The 18895-nt window shown below is 38.3% G+C and overlaps 1 protein-coding gene across 8 annotated transcripts in view; it reads right to left on the bottom strand.

The window, feature by feature from the left end:
- Positions 1-18895, bottom strand: part of RARB (retinoic acid receptor beta) — a 1029560-nt gene that overhangs the window by 391958 nt on the left and 618707 nt on the right. For all 8 annotated transcript variants that reach the window (XM_074405735.1, XM_074405733.1, XM_074405734.1 and 5 more), the window contains one exon: positions 12526-12982. In XM_074405735.1, coding sequence (XP_074261836.1) covers positions 12526-12703 — 178 coding nt within the window. In that variant the 5' untranslated portion in view covers positions 12704-12982. The remainder of the gene's footprint in view (positions 1-12525; positions 12983-18895) is intronic.

The following is an 18895-nucleotide window of genomic DNA, read 5'->3' as shown; positions in this document are numbered from 1 at the left end:
AAATGATGTATAGCTTTCTTACAAATACATATTTTTCTAAACAATGTTTATTTTAGATTTCAACAGGGTTCCAAATATGCTACACCTAAAACATGGCAGCTTGGCCTTTGAGAAAAACAGCAGAGGTAAGAAGGCCATTCTTGTCTTCCTCTCACCCTTCTCCCTTGTAGGTAATAAGATCCTCATTTGAGAGGTGCCCTCCCTATAAGAGGAGGAAAGGAACATCCCTATCTCTGATAGGGACACAGACAAGAATCTGAGCAAACTGGTTTTGAGAGGTCCTCCTCAGTTTATTACCATTAAATTCTACTTCTTTTGTCTAATCATGTGACTGATATCATGACTGTCTATTCTTCATCAAACTTAGCAGGGAAACATGCATACACACATATATGCACACAGGCTTACCTGTTTTTGAGTCTTCACTTCTGAAGGTTCCCATGCACATATAACTTATATTAAACAAATGTGTATGTTTTTTACTGATGTTAATCTGCCTTTTGTTATAGGTGTCTCAGTCATGAATCTAGAGATGGGTGAGGAAAAAAATCCATTCTCTTCTACGATTTATAAAAAGGTTGGCATCCTATATGTGCTCTTAAAGATTTTTTCATTCAACATTATCTTTCTATGATCTATCCATGTTGCATATGAATTTTCACTGATGAATAACATTCAATTTAGTGAATATGTCCTTTATTTTGCCTTCATCTACTCATATTCAAATAGCATCCATTTTTAAAATAATCTATGAACAGTGCTATCATGAACATTCTTAGACATAAATTTATATTAAGGAGATTCTCTAGAGTAATGCCTACAGGTCAAATTGTTTGGTTGAAATTGAATCTGAATATTCAATTTATACATTGTGCTAATTCAGTTTCAAAAAAAAATTATACTAGCATCAGCTCTCATCAGCCGTGTATTTCAAAGTATCTGTTGATCCACACTCTTTCCAACATTTGGTATTTTAGCCCAAATTCTTAATTTTTGCATCTGTACTGGATATAAAATGGCATGCCGTGATTGTCTTGATTTGTATCACCAATGTGAGGTTGATATGGGACATCTGAATTCCTTTTCGTGAAATAAAATCTTTTGTTTATTTTTGGTTGGGGTTGTCTTTTTTTATCAATTTGCACAAAAGTCTATATACATTTTTCATGTTCTTATATATTTTGTCTTTGTTGGCTGTATTTTTAAATGGAATGCTGGACTTCCGAGGGGCAAATTTTGTTCTTTTTCCATTCCATAACACTCCTTTGTTTGCCTGATACCGGAAATACACCTCCATTTTCTGTTGTTCAAAAGTAAAGACAGAAAAACTGTGGTAAGTACTAAAGAAGATGTTAACCTTTGCACCAATTTAATATCATTATATCACATGTTAAATGTAGCCACTAATATTATCCAGTAGTGGCAAATGAATTCTTTTATTTGTTATTTGACTTTAGTTCTGGAATAAGATTTCTTATATAACAAAAAATGAAAGACGAATCCTAAAACTGCCTACACAAGGTCAGGACAGAAGTCAACGAGGCTATGAAGGTCACTTTATGTCTCAGAGATTTCCATCAGGACTCCCAGAAATTCCTGTTTTGCCAAATATTATATCAAGCCATTCTGATAAAAAGAGATTCACTAAATATTTTTAAGGAAAGAGTTCTTTTTAACCATGTGGTTGTCATTAAAGCACTACTCACTGTGTGAAATGTCAAGGTTAATTTTTCTCCTTAGGTACTTACTTTTGGTTGGGCAATTTCATAACCATTAAGCAATTAACATTAAAGTAGTGTTGGAAAAATGTTCCTTTTTATAAACGTCACTGAAATTAGATCAAGCATTATTAGAGATTGTTTACAAAGGACAAAGGGACCTGCCCATCCTGCAGGTCTTAAGAGAAAAGAAAGTTCAGCCTTTAACTAAGTTCTCTGACTCTAAAGGACCCTCATCTATGAAAAATAGCCTTACATGTTTGTGTATTTCTTGGATGTGAACTCTTCATGATAAATACAAAATTATTCATCGAGGCAAGCTTACTCATGAACAAAGGTCTTTTCCAGTACCCAAATTTAGGATTGCCCCCTCGAGAATTCTGAAATAATAATTAAAAAAATCTTGGCAGGCTATAACTCCCACAAAGTGAAAACTTCCATATGCCTAATGTCAGCTTTAGAAACATGTGGAAAAGTGCATGCACATGTAGAAAAACCTTTGCATTCTGGAAGTTAGGATGCATAGTTCATGTAAAGATTATCCTGTGACAACAAGATTTTTGCTAGTAAGTGGGTGAATTGCGGCTGCAAGGCATGGATAATAATGAATGCTATTATTTACTAAGTTTTTACTTTTTGGGGGGCACAGGCTTTTGTTTGTCACCCAGGCTGGAGTGCAAGAGGTGTGATCATAGCTCAGGGTGGTGGTATGAGCTTAAGTGATCCTCCTGACTCAGCCCCGCAAAGCGCTAGGATGATTGGTGTGAGCCACCATACTTAGCCTACATTTCGCTCTTATAACACTGTTATAAGTACTTTACATGTATCAATCGATGGAAATCACATCATAAACTTTAGAAGGTAAATTTTCCTTATTGTACAGAGAGAATGGCACAAAGAGGTTAAAAATCTGTTCCAGGACACAGACTGGGTCTGGAAGCTTCAACCTCTCCCTCACCCCCATTTTCAATCTCCTTTCTTTCTGCTTCCCCTCCCCTAGATTTCCAACATTAATATCCATTGTGGTTCAACAAGACGAACCTTTATTATTAGTTTTTAGTTTACTATAAGCTTCTAGAGGTCCGGGGCAGTCTCCAAGGTTAACATGGCCCCTACCATTGTCTTTTATGAATCAAACTTAATGATAAGAAAATCTATAAATACAGTAATTCTCATGGGGTCACATGTGATTCACCTGGAAACAACAGCCAGACAATGCACTGCTGTCATCAGTGCCCACAAACCCACAGATAAACACTGTCCTTACTCCCAAAATGCTCTAGTTTTTTTAAAATTTTGTCTAAACATCTGCAAAGCTTATGGGCATTTGGCGAAGGATCTTAGCACTAAATTAACAAGGCACATACTCGCTGAAAAGTGGTCATTTCCACCAAAAAATACAATGGCTTTTCTCAGATTTGGAAAAACTCTGTATTTATAGATTTTAAGAAAAAAAAAAAACAACTCCGTATTTATTGATTTTCATAATATTAAGTTTGATTCATCTGATTACATAAAAATACAATGGTAGAGACCAAGTTAACCAGGGAAGGATGTAGTTAGGGCCAGAATCCTTTAGTAAAGTTTAAATGTGGTAAAACCCTAGGCTACCTCAAAGAAGCTTACAGAGGCTTTTGGTCCTAAGGAACTAAAAGAATCCTAGATGAGGAGAACTAATGGGGACAGATGTAACAACCAGGATATCAACAGTGTATGGAACTAATTACACAACAAAATTAGCTCTAAGTATAAGGGAGACGAGCGTGTTATTGCAGGAGAGAGCTGGGGCTGAACAGAGGAGACATTAAAGTTTGACTGTTGAGGGTCCAAGAATTCTAGACACTAGAAGCTGAGGCAAAGTCAAAGTATTAGTTTGTTTGCTAAGTTTATAGTGTATAAATCCTAAAGACAGACTACCAGATAAGCCAGTAAAGTATGTTCAAGCTAATGAAGAACTGATCATTATAATAAAATCACTGCCATCGATAATCCCTCAGTGACTGAAACTTGAATATGAACTTGTACTATCAATGGGTTTTCTGAAGAATCTTACACTTTGACAGCGATAAGTAATCCTGCAGAGTTTTAGGCAAAGGCTTTAAAATGAAGAATAAAATGAGTATTAAAGAGAACGTGTTGAGGTCAAGAAAGGAGATGGGAGTTTGCCATCCAGTAAGACACAATGAAAACCAGAGGAAGAGAAAGAAATTCATTCTGAAAAATTGTGAACATTGTGAATTATAATCACGGATTTGTGGCTGCCAGAATCAAGACAGATTGACTATGCAGTAATAAAAAAAATTATTCATTAGGCCAAGCCAAAGAAGCCACGTAAAATAGGAAAATAAAGTCATTACAAGCATAAAATTATGAGAAAAGAAACAAATCAATAGATATTTTTAGAGGAAGAAAGTTTCAAAACCACAGTTTTGTCTTTTTCAGTAGTAGGAAGTTCTGGTGCTTATATCACTTTTCTAGAGTCGCTATCACCAAACAACACAAACAGTTCTGGAAGCTGGAAGTCCAAAACCAAGGTGCCGGCAGGGTCGGCTCCTTCTAAGAGCTGAGCAGGGAGTGTGCTCCATGCCTTGCTCTCAGCTCCTGGCAGCTTGCCAGCAGTCATTGGCTCTTGGCAGCCAGCTCCCATCTTCACATGTGTCTCTATCTCTGTCTAAATTTCCCTTTTCTAAAAGGACATAGTCATATTGGATTAAGGCCCGCTCTAACGACCTGATGGTAACTTAATCCTATTTCAAAATAAGGCTATATTCACAGGTAATAGCGTGTAAGGCTTCAACATCTTTTTGGAGGATGCAATTTAACTCATAACAATTTTGCAAATTTTCCTGGTAAATACTAATATAACGTCTCATTGGAGACAGAATCTGACACCACACATGAGCAAAAACTGATCATTCTCATGGATTCACCCAGAAAATTCTCACAGAGCTTCTGAGATGTCTAACACAATACATAAATGTTAAATATATAACGGAAGAGTGAATTCATTATAACAATACCTTTGATTCCCTTTTGTACCCCTTAGGGACATTGGCTATGCATCCCTATTGAAGGCAAAGTCTAGATGGTTCCTTCCTAACCCCATATGCCATGCAAGACAGGAAACTTTCCATCTTTCCCTGGGCCTTCTGCGTATGACTCTTCCCAGCACCATGCCCACTACCCCATGGCTGGCATAATCACTGGTTCTGGTGTTGCAAAGCTTCTTCTGTCCATCCCACTTATAAACTCCTTTCCTCTCCTCTTAACAGCTAGAGTATTTATTTTCTAGGCATTTTATTTCACACAGTTATTTTTCACTAACTCATTCATGTATTCATTCATTGACTCATTCATTCCAATGAGTCTCAACACTTTGGACCCAATGCTCCTTTTAGCAACATATATCACCTGCTGTATGATTCTAAAATGAAAGTCACAGATAATATAGGCCACCTACACATGTAATTCCAAAGAAGTTAATACATATCTCAGACTGCAAGATCAAGGATGAATGAAAAAAAGTAATTTGTAATAAAGTAATTGTAATTCCGATGTCTAAAAGCTCAGGCGTAAAGCAGGGGTAAGATGCTTGCCCCCCTATGCAGAATTATAGTGAATATTTTAGCTATGAATGCAGATTGATACAAGTCTGTGGTATTGGTGACCTGAATACCAAGAACGGCACTGCCATTAGTGACATGATTTTATAAAATGATGAATGACTCCCAGGAAAGTTCCTAACAGAACGAAGATCAACCTACTACTGACTTGCATGGCAATTGAAGTCCTAGATAATTTAGGGTACAATAAAAGCATACAACAATGTTTTGCATCTATGTGTAAAATGAAATTATAATTTAGGATCAGTTCATCATAATTTATTTTGGGGGGTGATTCTTAACAGGAACGCCTGGTGGGACACTGGAAAGTCATGAGAATGTGAGGCACTTCTTTATCATTTTCCACTATCACATACACTGCAGGACATTCAGCCTCCTAACCTCTGCCCACTACATCTCTACAGTGTTCCCAATGAGCCCGGCACCCAAAAGCACATCTACACATTTCCAAAATTTCCTCACCAGCAAGAACCATTGATTCAATCATTTCACAAACGTGAAAGGGGTTTCCAGTAAATACCAGGTTTTAGATTAACAGATAAGCAGGGAGGAAACGTTATGAAAACAACTAAAGACAGCAGAATAAGACATGCAGAGTAAATCAAAGTACTTACAAAGCACAGTGGGTACCTGAGTGGGAGAGAATGCTACAAGCTTTATAAAATCTAGGTCCTGATGGGCAAAGAGCAATCAGGGTTTTAGATTTAAATGGTTTTCAGTGATTATGACTTCTCAGTCGGAATAGAAAAATCCTTAAAGACAGACACAGTGCTTAAAAAATCTGTCTCCCCTCAATATCCACAGCAAACACAGAGTTATGAAAAGAGGACTGACTTTGGTCAGAACGAGAGAGTTCAAGCCCAGCCCCACCACTGAGCAGCCTTAGAAAAGCTGGTTACCTGAATCTTACTTTCTCTGTTATCCTTTTCCAGTTGGCAGACAGAGATAACATATGTAGCAAAATAAATGTTATCTTTAATAACTGATTTTCATGACATGGTTTAAAAAAAGCAAGAGAATTGATGGTACCACCTGCCTGTTGGTTAGTCTGGGAGCCCCAAGTTTTTGGAGGTGCTCAAATAACAGGACTAGATTTATTCTTTCTCTCTCCCTCTCTTTTTCTCTTATACATAAAATTACAAAGATTTCTTCAAATATCAGAGGGAACTGATGGAGAAAACAGGGAAGCAAAGACAGGATAAGGTGCTGCATCATGTCAGTTGATAAGGCACAAATCACCAGAGCTTCTGTGGGACTGCCTGGGATATATCCTGAAGATGACCCAGGCCCCTCCACCCGACCTCATGTCCATCTACCTGCATGGAGGCTAATCTCCCATTACTCAGAGCCATCTGCATTCAGCCTATCTGAAATCTACAGGAGTGGCAGATGGATGAATTCATTGAGGCAGAACTTTAGAACATGAGATATGGCAAGTCTCATTTTCTATAGTGAACTCAAACAACTCAGGGCCATTGTCATGATTCTGACTTTTCCAAAGATCAATTTTCATAAAGTGAAAATGCTCTTTTTAAAAGTCTACATTTTAACTATATAATAAATACAACTGGAATATCTTTATCTAAAGGAATTCTAATACAAATTCCTAAACCATCACTCCATCTTTTCTTCATTCTTGGTTCTTCTTTGTATATATTCTTTCAGTCATGTCCTCCCTAGGAAGAAAATGATTGGCAGGAGTGACCTGGAGGTAAATTCATTCCATCTTTATGAAGCCTCTACGGACTGAAAGCCTACCTCTACTTAGGAACACACTTCCACAGTGGGGACTCTCCTTTGGGCACTGTAGTTGATTTGATGCAATGGAATGACCCTCTTTTTGTTTTTAATTCATGTTCATATATTCTTGATCACTTTAGGGGTAAAGATCAAAAAACAGAATGAGCTCAGCGCCTCATTAAAAGTAATGGCAAGAACCATGTTTATTTCATACATGTTTTACTCAACCAGAGTCTGGGGAAATTATAGGAACATCGAGAATACACAAAAATTCTTTTATTTTGGGGGAAGAGAGGCACTGAAGCAATCAATACCTGTTCACCTTTAAAAATGGCCTCTTAAATAATACACATATGACCCTGGGCCTAAGAAAGTCCACTAACATAGTTCCATCATGTCAACAGTATAAACTCTATTTCTCAAACATTCAAAGCCTCTGACCTCTCTAAGCCAATGATCAAAGGCAGGTGAAATGGGCAAAACTGTTATAACTGAGTTTACTCAAATTCCCAATAAGTATCTTTTCCTCTCATTTACTTGGTTGAACAATGTAAAGATACATAGATGTAAACGATACTATTATGTTTGACTTTCATGAAATACCAGCAATGTAAGTCCCTGATATCTTAAAATCAGATGTGATTCCTGTCCAGTCGGGTCACTGTGTAAGTTTAAGGACAAATATAACTCAATAGAAAGAAGACAAGACTATGGAGTAAAAGGTGATGGTAGAAATTAACGAGTCGGTTTTAGATGCGATCAATCTGCAAGTATTTAAAACAGGATCTACACCTCTGAGCCAATTGTCCCTAACATGTAATAAAGAAATTAAGTCTGTCTGCACACCCTGCTTTAGACAAGCTAGGTAACAAGGTTCTTCTTAGTTTAAGACAAAAAATAGAAATAAGATTCATTTTATGTTCCACCATTGGTAATTCTGAGATTGCACAGCCTGTCTCTCCAGAAGGTTGGGATTTTTTTAAGCGAATACCCTATTTTGTGATTTTGACAGGAGCGCACTTTCTGATCATTAAAGAAGCAAGGGAAAAGAATTCTCATTTTAAGATGCTGGAGTTAAACTAAGATCATTTTGAGAGAGGTTCTGAAGCCAAAACACTTAACAATATTTTCCAGCTTGCAACAACCTATAAAAAGCACATGTGCAGCAATAAAACAGAACAAGCAGCCATGAAAGGAACATAAAGAGAGACAGACAGACAGTTGTCTAACTCTCACAGAGAGCCCGGCGACGTAATATTTGGAGTGTTCCCTGGCATAGCATATCAGGCTCTTCTCCTTTTAGAAGTCATGCTTATCAGAGGCACCTCGGTGGCACCCTCTCAACTCTCCATTGTGATGAAAACTGATAGTGGCTTCCACAGTAGTTGATTAAATTCAAGAGGTTGCAAGGTCCTTTAAATATCCATCATCTCCCAGGACTCCCTGGAACATCATGGAAAAAATATGTCTGTGGTGTGTGAATTTTCCAAGGGTTTGTGCTGGCCTCATTGCCCAAAACACTGGGAAAGGCTTGCACTCTGGGGTCTCCAGGTCTGGATTTAGAATTTGACTCCAACACAACTGGTTATGTAAGATCTTTACCCTCTCTAAGCCCCCTGGTCTTTATCTGTAAAATGGAACTTCTGTAATGGCCTGGCAGTGACGTTGAGGCTATGAAAAAGACTAAGAATGGCATACACCAAATGCTCTGTGAATAATCCAAGAGGTGCTCAATGGTTGGTAGTTTTTCTTATTACATGTTTTAACGCCCCCTTTTCTCATATGTTTCCTGTGTTCTCAGCTTATAGAGACTCTATGCTGTAAAAATTAAGTCAGAATGCAAAGACAAGGGCATGTACACACAGAAGATGCTCTCAAGTTCTCTTCTGCAAATATATATATATTTTTTAAGGTAGAAAGCTCTTGAGAACAGACCTTCTGAAAAGTGGCCACATCTTTACCTCTGAATTGTGAGTGGTCACAAATGGTCATACCAATAGGCAAGTATTCCACACTGCAAAAGAACATGGCAGACCACTGGCAGAAACCAAGGAATGGTGGGACACCCTGCAAACAGCACGGGGACCAGGAGAAACCTGAGTTACATGGAATCATTGCCTGTTAGAGTTAAAAAGACCTTGGGGGCGGATCTGATTTCACTCTTTTATAGTATAAGTTTCCTTTCTGATTTAGACTCCACCTTCATTCTTAAAAGATTTGAATATATTATAAAAGACTATCCAGTAAATAAAAATATTTTATAGGTGATAGAACAGAAATTCAGAGCAGTTAAATGACTGCAAAGTAGATACAGCATCAAGGACATCTTTATGTGTGGGAATGGGGCCATTGTGCCGTAGGCTTAGAGAAGTTCAGTATACAGAGCTCAGGTTCAGGGCTAGGAGATCAGGCTCACCACAGAGTCAGAAGTGAATGAGGGAATAGTCAGGAGCAGGTATAACCTCAGTAGCTACTATGGAAATTGTTACTATTTGCTTTTGAGGTGGAGAATTCTTGAGTCTTTACAATTACTTGGTGCTGAACAGACCGTCACTACAGGGGCAGGAGAATTTATTCTTTCTAGTGAGCTGCAGAATCAAGACATGTACAGATTACAAAAGAGACATCAGCAAGTCCTATAGTTCAATGGCATGAATTTCTCTACAGAGTCATTCTTCAACGTGTTTGTTCCCTTCTTACTACACATCAGCCAGCTTTTCCACCCAAGTATTGTGTGTTGCTAGTTATTGTGTTTTTACAGAATTTGGCTATCTTCCTATTAATCTCAGTACATGTATAAAACCTTAAATTTATTTTTAGCCAAGTCTGTGGGTAATTTTTAAGACGTTCCCCTTTTCTAGGATCTTTTGAAAACACGGGCTTTAACAAAGACAATTCCTCTTTGAAAGCCAACTAACAGACTACATATTCACAGTGGCTTCTTTTAATCATTTCCATCTGAGCAGCTTTCATGTGTTTCGACTGTAGCAAGAAATAATAAAACGAGGTATTAGGGTATGAAGTAAGTCATCTTTGATGTTTCCAGCCTGAACTTTCTGTACCTAGTCCTTTTTCTGTCCCTTTTTCAAACACCTTTCCAAGAGCAGTTACTTAGCACTCTCCTCCCAAGACCCTCAAGAAAAAAATCAACCATTATTTATTCTTTTTTTGAACTTCAAACCCTGTCTTTCCAAAAGTTGACTTAGATTCAATTGCCAGTATATAACCAGTTTTGATCTAGAAAATGACTATTGCATTATAGTTCAATCTAATAGTAATGGCATCTTGTGTTTTATCAGTAACTGTGAAATAAAAAGAATTGCCTTGTGTTTTGAGTCGAAAGCAGGTTTAGCTATGATATCTCTCAACCAGTCTTCCACTTAATATGCTCTGATTTTTTCTTAAAATTAGTAGCCAAGGCTGAAAGCAGACTCACGCCTGTAATCCCAGCACTTTGGGAGGCCAAGGCGGGTAGATCACGACGTCAAGAGATTGAGACCATCTTGGCCAACATGGTGAAACCTGTCTCTACCAAAAATACAAAAATTAGCTGGGTGTGGTGGAGTGCACCTGTAGTCCCAGCTACTCGGGAGGCTGAGGCAGGAGAATCGCTTGAACCTGGGAGGTGGAGGTTGCAGTGAGCTGAGATCATGTCACTATACTCCAGCCTGGCAACAGAGCAAGACTCTGTCCCAAAAAAAAAAAAAAAAAATATATATATATATATATATATATATATATATACACACATACACATATCAGTAGCCAAGGCAGCCCAAAGTTGCTCTTGGGAACCAAGGGGCTTCAGGCTGCCTTAGAGTTTCATTCTGCTAGATTTAATCATTCAGCATGAGAATCCTACTCATATCTCAACTTCTTTGCTACATCTACAAAATATGCTTTTGATCTCAGAAAAGAAACCTGTTAAAATGTGCTATCAGGCCAGTTCAGCAATGGAATTAAATACAGAGGGTCCGAGGTGAAATTTTAGTGGATTTATCAATCTTTAGGCCCCCGTATTTGTTAGCTAAAAATAACTTCATTATATCATTTGCATACTAGGTGAACATGATTTGAATCTGCACTTGGATCAGCAAGATATTTTGAATACTGGTAACTTTGTCCATTTCCCTGCATAGTCAATAAGACACTTTGGCTGATTAAACTTTCAGTTTGAAATTCAGAAGCGTGGGAGAAGGTTTTTAGGCAATTCCAAAGACATTAGGGTCATATGTTCAAGCCAGAAATCCAAAACACAGAAGGAAGAAATCATAATCAAGTCATCCCAAGACGCAATTCAAGTCACTGTTTATATCAGGAATGACATAGTACGATGATTGCAATCAACATCCCCAAAAGTGATACTGTCATCTGTTTGTCTATCTGTTTGTCTCTCCATCCAAACATCCAACCCCTACTATTTTTGAAGGCACTGTACCAGTGATTCTACTTAGGTAGAGAAAGCTCCCTGTTTCCTGTGAGCTAAGGAATAAGGTAAGGTGTGAAGAGCACAATACAGAAAGATTAAGGTGGTATCCCAAGGATACCACGCTAATATTTAGAGGAAATCCTCAAAGAGAAGCGAAATGCAAAATAATCACTAGGAAGAGTTACAAAAAACTCCTGTTGTTCTTGAGCCGGGAAGAACTTGGGAGAACACGCTGTGGATGCCTGTTGCTAAATCAATACGCCTTTTCACCTCCAGATGCTAAACCAAATATGTTGTTATTAACAGGTGCAAAAGCTTGCCGGCTACCACAGTTTGTCTTTAAACAGGAGGAACTTTCTCAGAATTGCACAATATAGATGCTTCAATGTGGAGGTCGTACCAGTTTTGAAGAATTCTAACTTTGACTATTTTTATTTTATAGTACCTTATACAGACAATTTAAGGGACCATCTGGGGTCAGAAACAGCTAGTACAGAAACAAACTGCGTCAAGGACCCCAAAAAAGCTTAATGTGATAGGAATTGGCAGCAAAGGTCTATGGGATGTTGAGAACAATTACAGATATCATTTGTACACAGGAAATAAGATTCAAAGGAGATCTCACAATCAAAGTAGATTTTCTCTCTAGTATTATCATTAGTGATTTTTATGGAATCATCTTCTAATTCACGGCTTCCGTTATTTATCACGTGGCTAATTTCTTTAGATACTGACCACAGATATTAATCTCACATGCTCATCATTTTTTGTGTTTGTCTATTATGAAATAGAGCAAAATACCAAAGCAGATTTGAATGGGTCCGATTCTAAAATTTGCCACTTACGCAGTTTCAAATCATATCTCTTTCCACAGAACTAAAAGTAGAATTCAAGACCAAAAGAAACCAGCACGCAACGAAATGAGAAATTGCCCTGGATACCAACCATCCTGTTTTCTCAGGTCCCTTCTTCCAATCAACCAAGAGAAAGGAGAGTAATTTCCATCAGGACTTACTTGCCGGCGATGGGGTGCTGCAACCACTCGGAGGAGGGTGGCCATGAAGTCCATGGAGGGGAGGCAGGGAAAGTCCTCCGATGACAGGTGGAAAGAGTAATGGGTAGGGTGTGGCCGGATAGTGAGTCATGTGTCCATTCACTGCTGGGACCGGACATGCGTGGCCACTGGTGGTCATGTTTCGGGCCTCACAGAAAGAAAGGTGCTCTGGAGCAGGAACGCATCACTCCAGGTCTGGAACCAAAGTGAGGGAGGTAAATGCAGGGCAGAAGCTGAGGCTGAGCTGTGTTCTGGACCAAAGTCAAGACAGTTCAGCTGATGACCTCGCTTCTTCCCAGCACGGTTTCTCCACCTCTCATTTTGCTACACTGATTACAGGAAGGATGCTTTCGTCGTTCAGCTTCTCAGTTTAAGACTTGGGAGACACTGGCCCCTTGAAATTTCCGAGCTGTTAATTCTGTAAGAAAAAATGAAAAAAAAAATCACAAATCAAAAATCTCTCCCTCTTTATCAAGTTATCATACAAACCATCTCTCATACAAACCCAGGTCTCCTAATTCCTTGTCCTCCTATACTTACCACTTCCCAAAGAGTCTTAATTTTCTTTCCTCATATTCTAATCTAGACTACAAATTTTACACAATTTAAAAATAACTGACCACCTGATAGTAAATAGCAAAATCTTCCACTCCTATGTTATTTCATCATATCACACTGCTAAATTTTTCTCCATGGCACTCAAACAACTTGATACATTACATGCAGGAGTGTTTGTTTTTGTTTGTCTCCCCATTAGCTTGCACTCCCCAGGAGGGTAGAGTGTTTTTGTTAACAGTTGTGCTTTAAGCTCCTAGAAGAGTATGTGACAAAGGATAGACTCTGGGTTTGTATGAGTTGAATGAATGAATTTTTTTTGGGGGGGGGGCGGGCGGAGGCTTTTTTAGGGAAACTAATTATTTAATCCTAACTGATAAGCTTCCAAAATTTTTACTTCTTTTATATGAATAACTTTGCATTTTACTGTGGCTATTTGGAATGACACAGCCAACAAGATAAATAAAATTATGGCAGAAACTATAACGTAATAAGAGAGAGAGTACAATATTATGTATCACGTCTTTATTATCAACATCTTTCTTGTGCATCCATCCATCCATCCACCATCCATCCATCCACCATCCAACCATCCACCCATCCATCCATCCATCCATCCACCCATCCATCCATCCACCCATCCACCATCCATCCATCCACCATCCATCCATCCATCCATCCATTCACCATCCAACCATCCACCATCCAACCATCCACCCATACATCCATCCACCCATCCATCCATCCATCCACCATCCATCCATCCATCCATCCATCCACCCATCTATCCATCCACCCATCCATCCATCCATCCATCCATCCACCCATCCATCCATCCACCCAACCATCCATCCACCATCCATCCATCCACCATCCATCCATCCATCCATCCATCATCCATCTATCTTGTTGACCTATTTGTCTGTCTATCCAATCACCTACTCACCAATCAAACTTCAACTATTATGTCCCTGGCCTGTTACTATTAAAAACGAACAGTGTCAACAGTGAGACCTAGCAACTAGAGATATGTGGTGCCGAAGAACACTAATGTGATCTCTGCCCTCACCGAGTTGCTGGTTTTAACCACCCCTGATTGATGTCATATTGGTAAGGAAGTCTAAACTGCCCCATGTCCCATGAAGGACAATCCAGAGATGCTCACCACCTAGGATTCCTTGAGGCTGCGAATTCAAGAAGCTGAAATTCTAGAGTGGGCTAGCTGTAAACCTCACAGCCTGACCTTGGCCCTGATAAGCAATATTAATTAGAAGCTCCCAAACTCTGCCCATTGAATGGCAACCTCTGAATGTAGACTCATGTGGCACAGAACAAGAATACTTCAAGGCCAGAAGAGAGTAGTTATTAAGAGCATGATTCTAGAGTCAGTCTGTCCAGGCTCAAATAATTAAGCACCTTGGGCCATTATTTGTCCTTTCAATATGTCAAAATTTTCCTGTAAAATAAGAATAATACTAGAATTTATTTCGGAAAGGTATTGTCAGGATTAAATGAGGTAATACAACAGGAAAACAGTGCCTGGTACATAGTAAGCACCAGGTAAATAGTAAATACTTGGTAAAAGTTTCTATTAACATATTTGTTATCCCATCAAAATAATATGCTTCTCACAGCAAGCTTGCCGGAATAGACAAGAGGTTTTGGGGTTGGGGCAGGGAGGGTATATTATAGTAATCCCAGGAAAAGAATATTAGGATTAAGGCTAATGTCCTTGACGTAAGAAAGAGAACAAGGGATCTGGGTAAGGTTGAGAGCAATCACTCATTAACTGACTTCAGTTTGTGAAGTGAGTCAGTTTGATTACAAACCCTACAATGTTCTAATAAAACATAATTTTCATTGACTACCAGTGTGAGGTACCTCACAATAAGCTCTAACCTCTATAAGGCAGATATTTTTTATTTTCCAGATGAGAAAAGTCTCCATGGGTTTCAATGACTTCCCCTCAATGTCACAGAATAAGCCTTCATTAAGCCAGAATTTGAATCACCTTCTCTTGTCTCGTCCCTCTGCCAAGCTAAGCTTATATACTTTGAACGCCTATGTTATCCTGGTTGTGCTCTCCAGAGGAAAAACTCAGTGAGCAGTTGTGATGTTTGCTTCTGCCCTCTCTTAGATGACATCTGCCCCAGGCCCTTGAATCCCTGGCCTATTAATATTAAAAACGAACAGTGTCAACAGTGTGACCATATGGTCCCAGGCCCCCTAGACAAGGAGATGACATTGCCAGTTGGCTTATACTACATGCTAACTCTGAAAACGACGTCCCACCCAAAATATCAATGCCTTTTTCAAATTTTCATGCTACAATTCGTTTCTCTGATGAAAAGAAAGTAAACCACCTCTGAATCCATTTTATCTCAGAGCTAAGTGTTTTTGGTGTCTTTTCTTCTAAAAAGCATACATTATCCAATATATTCAATACTTTTATTTTGTAGTTTGTAGCAAATTAATTAGAAAATAAACAATACCATTTAGTATTTGCTGAGTTTCCACTCAATTTGATTTTTAAATCACACACAAAGCACAGCATTGTTATAAATGGTCTTTCTATCTCCATTTGACAAACTACCTCATTAACTGGTGGAGCTGACAGTTCAGCAAATCCACCCCCGCAGGGCACAATTCTGATTTTTTAAAGCTGTTTGTTTGTTTTTTTTTTACCAACCAGGGACTGGTTGGGAAAAAAACCATTATTCTAGCCTCAATAATCCTTCATTTCTGTTTGGTTTCAAACACTGCAGATTGTCAGCCTGTTGGTTGAGAGGTCTGGTATCATGTCTAGGATTTTTCTTGTAAGCTACTTATACTGATAATAGGCAAAAAAAAAAAAAAAAAAAAAAAAAAAAAAAATCAATACATTGGGAAAATCCTGACATTAGGTTGGTGGAAAATTGTCTGAGCAGTCACTGGGTCTCTGTTCACATATGTGACTGATTAAGGCTATTCCTGGAAGCAGAGAATTTCCTTTGTTTCAGGCTTTTAGAAAAAAAGATTCGCAGTACTCTTTTTTTTCTTCAAGCCTGATTTGAGTTTGGGCTCATCTGGGGTTCTTTCCTTCAACACCCCAGGCAAAGCAAACAGGAGCTGGGTGGAAGAGAGGAAGGAAGCAGGGAATGGGTGAGGAGGTCTTGGATCTACCAGCTGTGAGATTCTCTGGGTATCAGTTTCATCATCTGTAAAAGGGGTCAAATGAAGAGAAACAGGCTTTATATCAAGTTTCTCACACTGCATTTTTCTAGAAAATAAGTGTTTTATAAGAACATACTAAATGAAAACAATGATTAAAGTAATAATTGTTTGCATAGTTGATATTATTATGCAGTAATCTGCCTTTGATAAACAAGAGGCCAGAGAAGAGGTAGCATGATTGGTTTACCCACCAACCACTTGAATCATACATGCACAATTAGTGGTGGGGTCTTGGTAATCTTTACACATCTTGATATTTATGCCTGTATCTGTGATATCTTCTTATTAATAAAATAATTTATTTTTCTATTTTTCTCCACACATATGTATATACATTTTTTCCATTTATTATTTATGTTACAAGAAAACATTTTTAAAATCACATTCGATTTTGTTACATTTTATTTACCAGAGGTTTTTTTGCATTAATTTCAGCTCAAATTTTTATGTAAGCTTCCAACCTTATACGTCTCAGCAATTCAAATTTATTTTATAAACATAATACTTTAACATCATTTTTTAAAGTCGAATAGCTCTTTAGATCAGTGATTCTCAAAGTGGGTCCCTCAGCTAGCATCACCAGTTCGTAAATTCTCCAGGCACTACCTGAGAGACCTACTGAATCTGGAAAGAGCCTCTCCTCACCTGCGTTCTAACCAGTCCTCCAGAGGACTCCCACGGAGCTAACAGTTGAGAGGCACAGCTCTGGACATGAGGTTAGCCAATTTCTTCTGAAAAGGGCCAGAAAGAGAATATCTGAGACTGTGGTTCATACAGTCTCTGCCACATCTGCTCAACTCTCCTATTGTAGCAACTAATTTGGCACAGAAGCAGCCACACAGAATCCTTAAATGATTGGGTGTGGCTGTACTCCTATAAAGCATGATTTGTCAAAACAGGCAGCCTGATGAATCTGACCCATGGGCCATGGTTTGCTGACCCCTGCTTCAGACTGATTAATTCTCTATCCTTTCCATTCTTGAGTTTCCCTCAGAAGCAACTACTTATTTATTTATTTATTTATTTATTTATTTCAGAAACAAGGTGTCACTCTGTCACTTAGGCTGGAGTCTAGTGGCACTATCACAGCTCACTGCACCCTCAACCTCCTGAGCATAATCAATCCTTCCACCCTGTTCTCCAGAGTAACTGGAACTATGGGTGTGAGCCACCATGCCCAGCTAATTTCTGTATTTCTTGTAGAGACATGGTTTTGCTCTGTTGTCCAGGTTGGTCTCAAACTCCTGGATGCAAGTAATCCTCCTGCCTCAGCCTCCCAAAGTGCGGAGATTACAGGCGTGAGCCACCGCGCCCAGCCACCATTTTCTTTATCTGTTGGTTCCTACTATGTATATATATGATGTAGCTCTCTTAAGCTATTTCCTATACATACAAACCTCTTTCTCCTCTTACTCCCAACATAATTTTGTCACAATTTGAAAAATAAAAATCATTTACATTGTTTACATTATTACAGCTGATAAATATTATTACAGTCGAGCCACCTGATACACCGCACTTCCAGTTTTCTTACAAATTTTGTTTTTCCAGGAGTTAACAGCCTTATTTACATAATTTGATTAGTCTTCTTTGTATCTGTGAATAATTCTTTTCTAACTCTCTAACAATGTTGTTTGACATGTCATGTGATAAATGAGTTCTACAATTGGAGACACTCCTCCTGCTCCAGGGCTAACTGGCTTCTTTCCTAGCCACATGCACTGATGTCGGACTAGGACTTTCTATTATTGCTTCTCTCTTTTTTCGGAATCCTCGTTTCCTGAAACTCGTGTCTTTCTCTTTTGGTTTCCTTCAGTTGGGTGGCTTTTCTCCTACAAGTTTTCTGAAGGATGCTATGTAGGAGGTAAAGTTTTTGAGACTCTGCATGAATTACAATATTTTTATGTTATACTTCACATATGTTTAACAGTTTTGCTAGGTATAAAATTGTGGATTAGAAGTTATTTTCTTAAACAGAATTTTAAGTATATTGTGCCGTTTCCCCAAACTTTTTATGTTGCTTTGGAAAAGTCCAATATTATTCAGATTTCTAATCCTCTATGTGTGAAATTCTTCCATTTCTTGTACTCTTCTCTTTAACCCCAAGGATCCCTTTCCCCACTTCATTGGGTTAGGTACTTGGTAAATGTATTCCATCTGCTGACTCACATCCTGGTAGGAAACATTTTATTTTACACTTCCTTTGATAATATCTTCCTTAACTTTTGTTTTGTTGTCTCCACTTGGAAATCTTATTTAGATGGTAGACCTCTGAACTGATTCTCTAATTTTATATTTTTTATTTCTACTTCTTCATCCATTCGTTATCCTTCCTGGAAGATATCCTTACTTTTAACTTCCAATTACTCTATTCATTTTTACATTTGTGGTAATATATTTTTAACATCTAAGATTTTTTCTTATCTTTTCTTATTTATACATATTTTTTATGATTGCCATGTCATTTTTTATATTTTTTAGGGTATTAAGAATAGTTCTAGGTGGGGGACAGTGGCTCATGCCTATAATCCCAGCACTTTGGGAAGCTGAGGCTGGTAATCAC

Source organism: Saimiri boliviensis, chromosome 9, assembly GCF_048565385.1.
Source record: "Saimiri boliviensis isolate mSaiBol1 chromosome 9, mSaiBol1.pri, whole genome shotgun sequence".
NCBI lineage: Eukaryota > Metazoa > Chordata > Mammalia > Primates > Cebidae > Saimiri > Saimiri boliviensis.
This window is presented reverse-complemented; position numbering and strand designations above follow the sequence as displayed.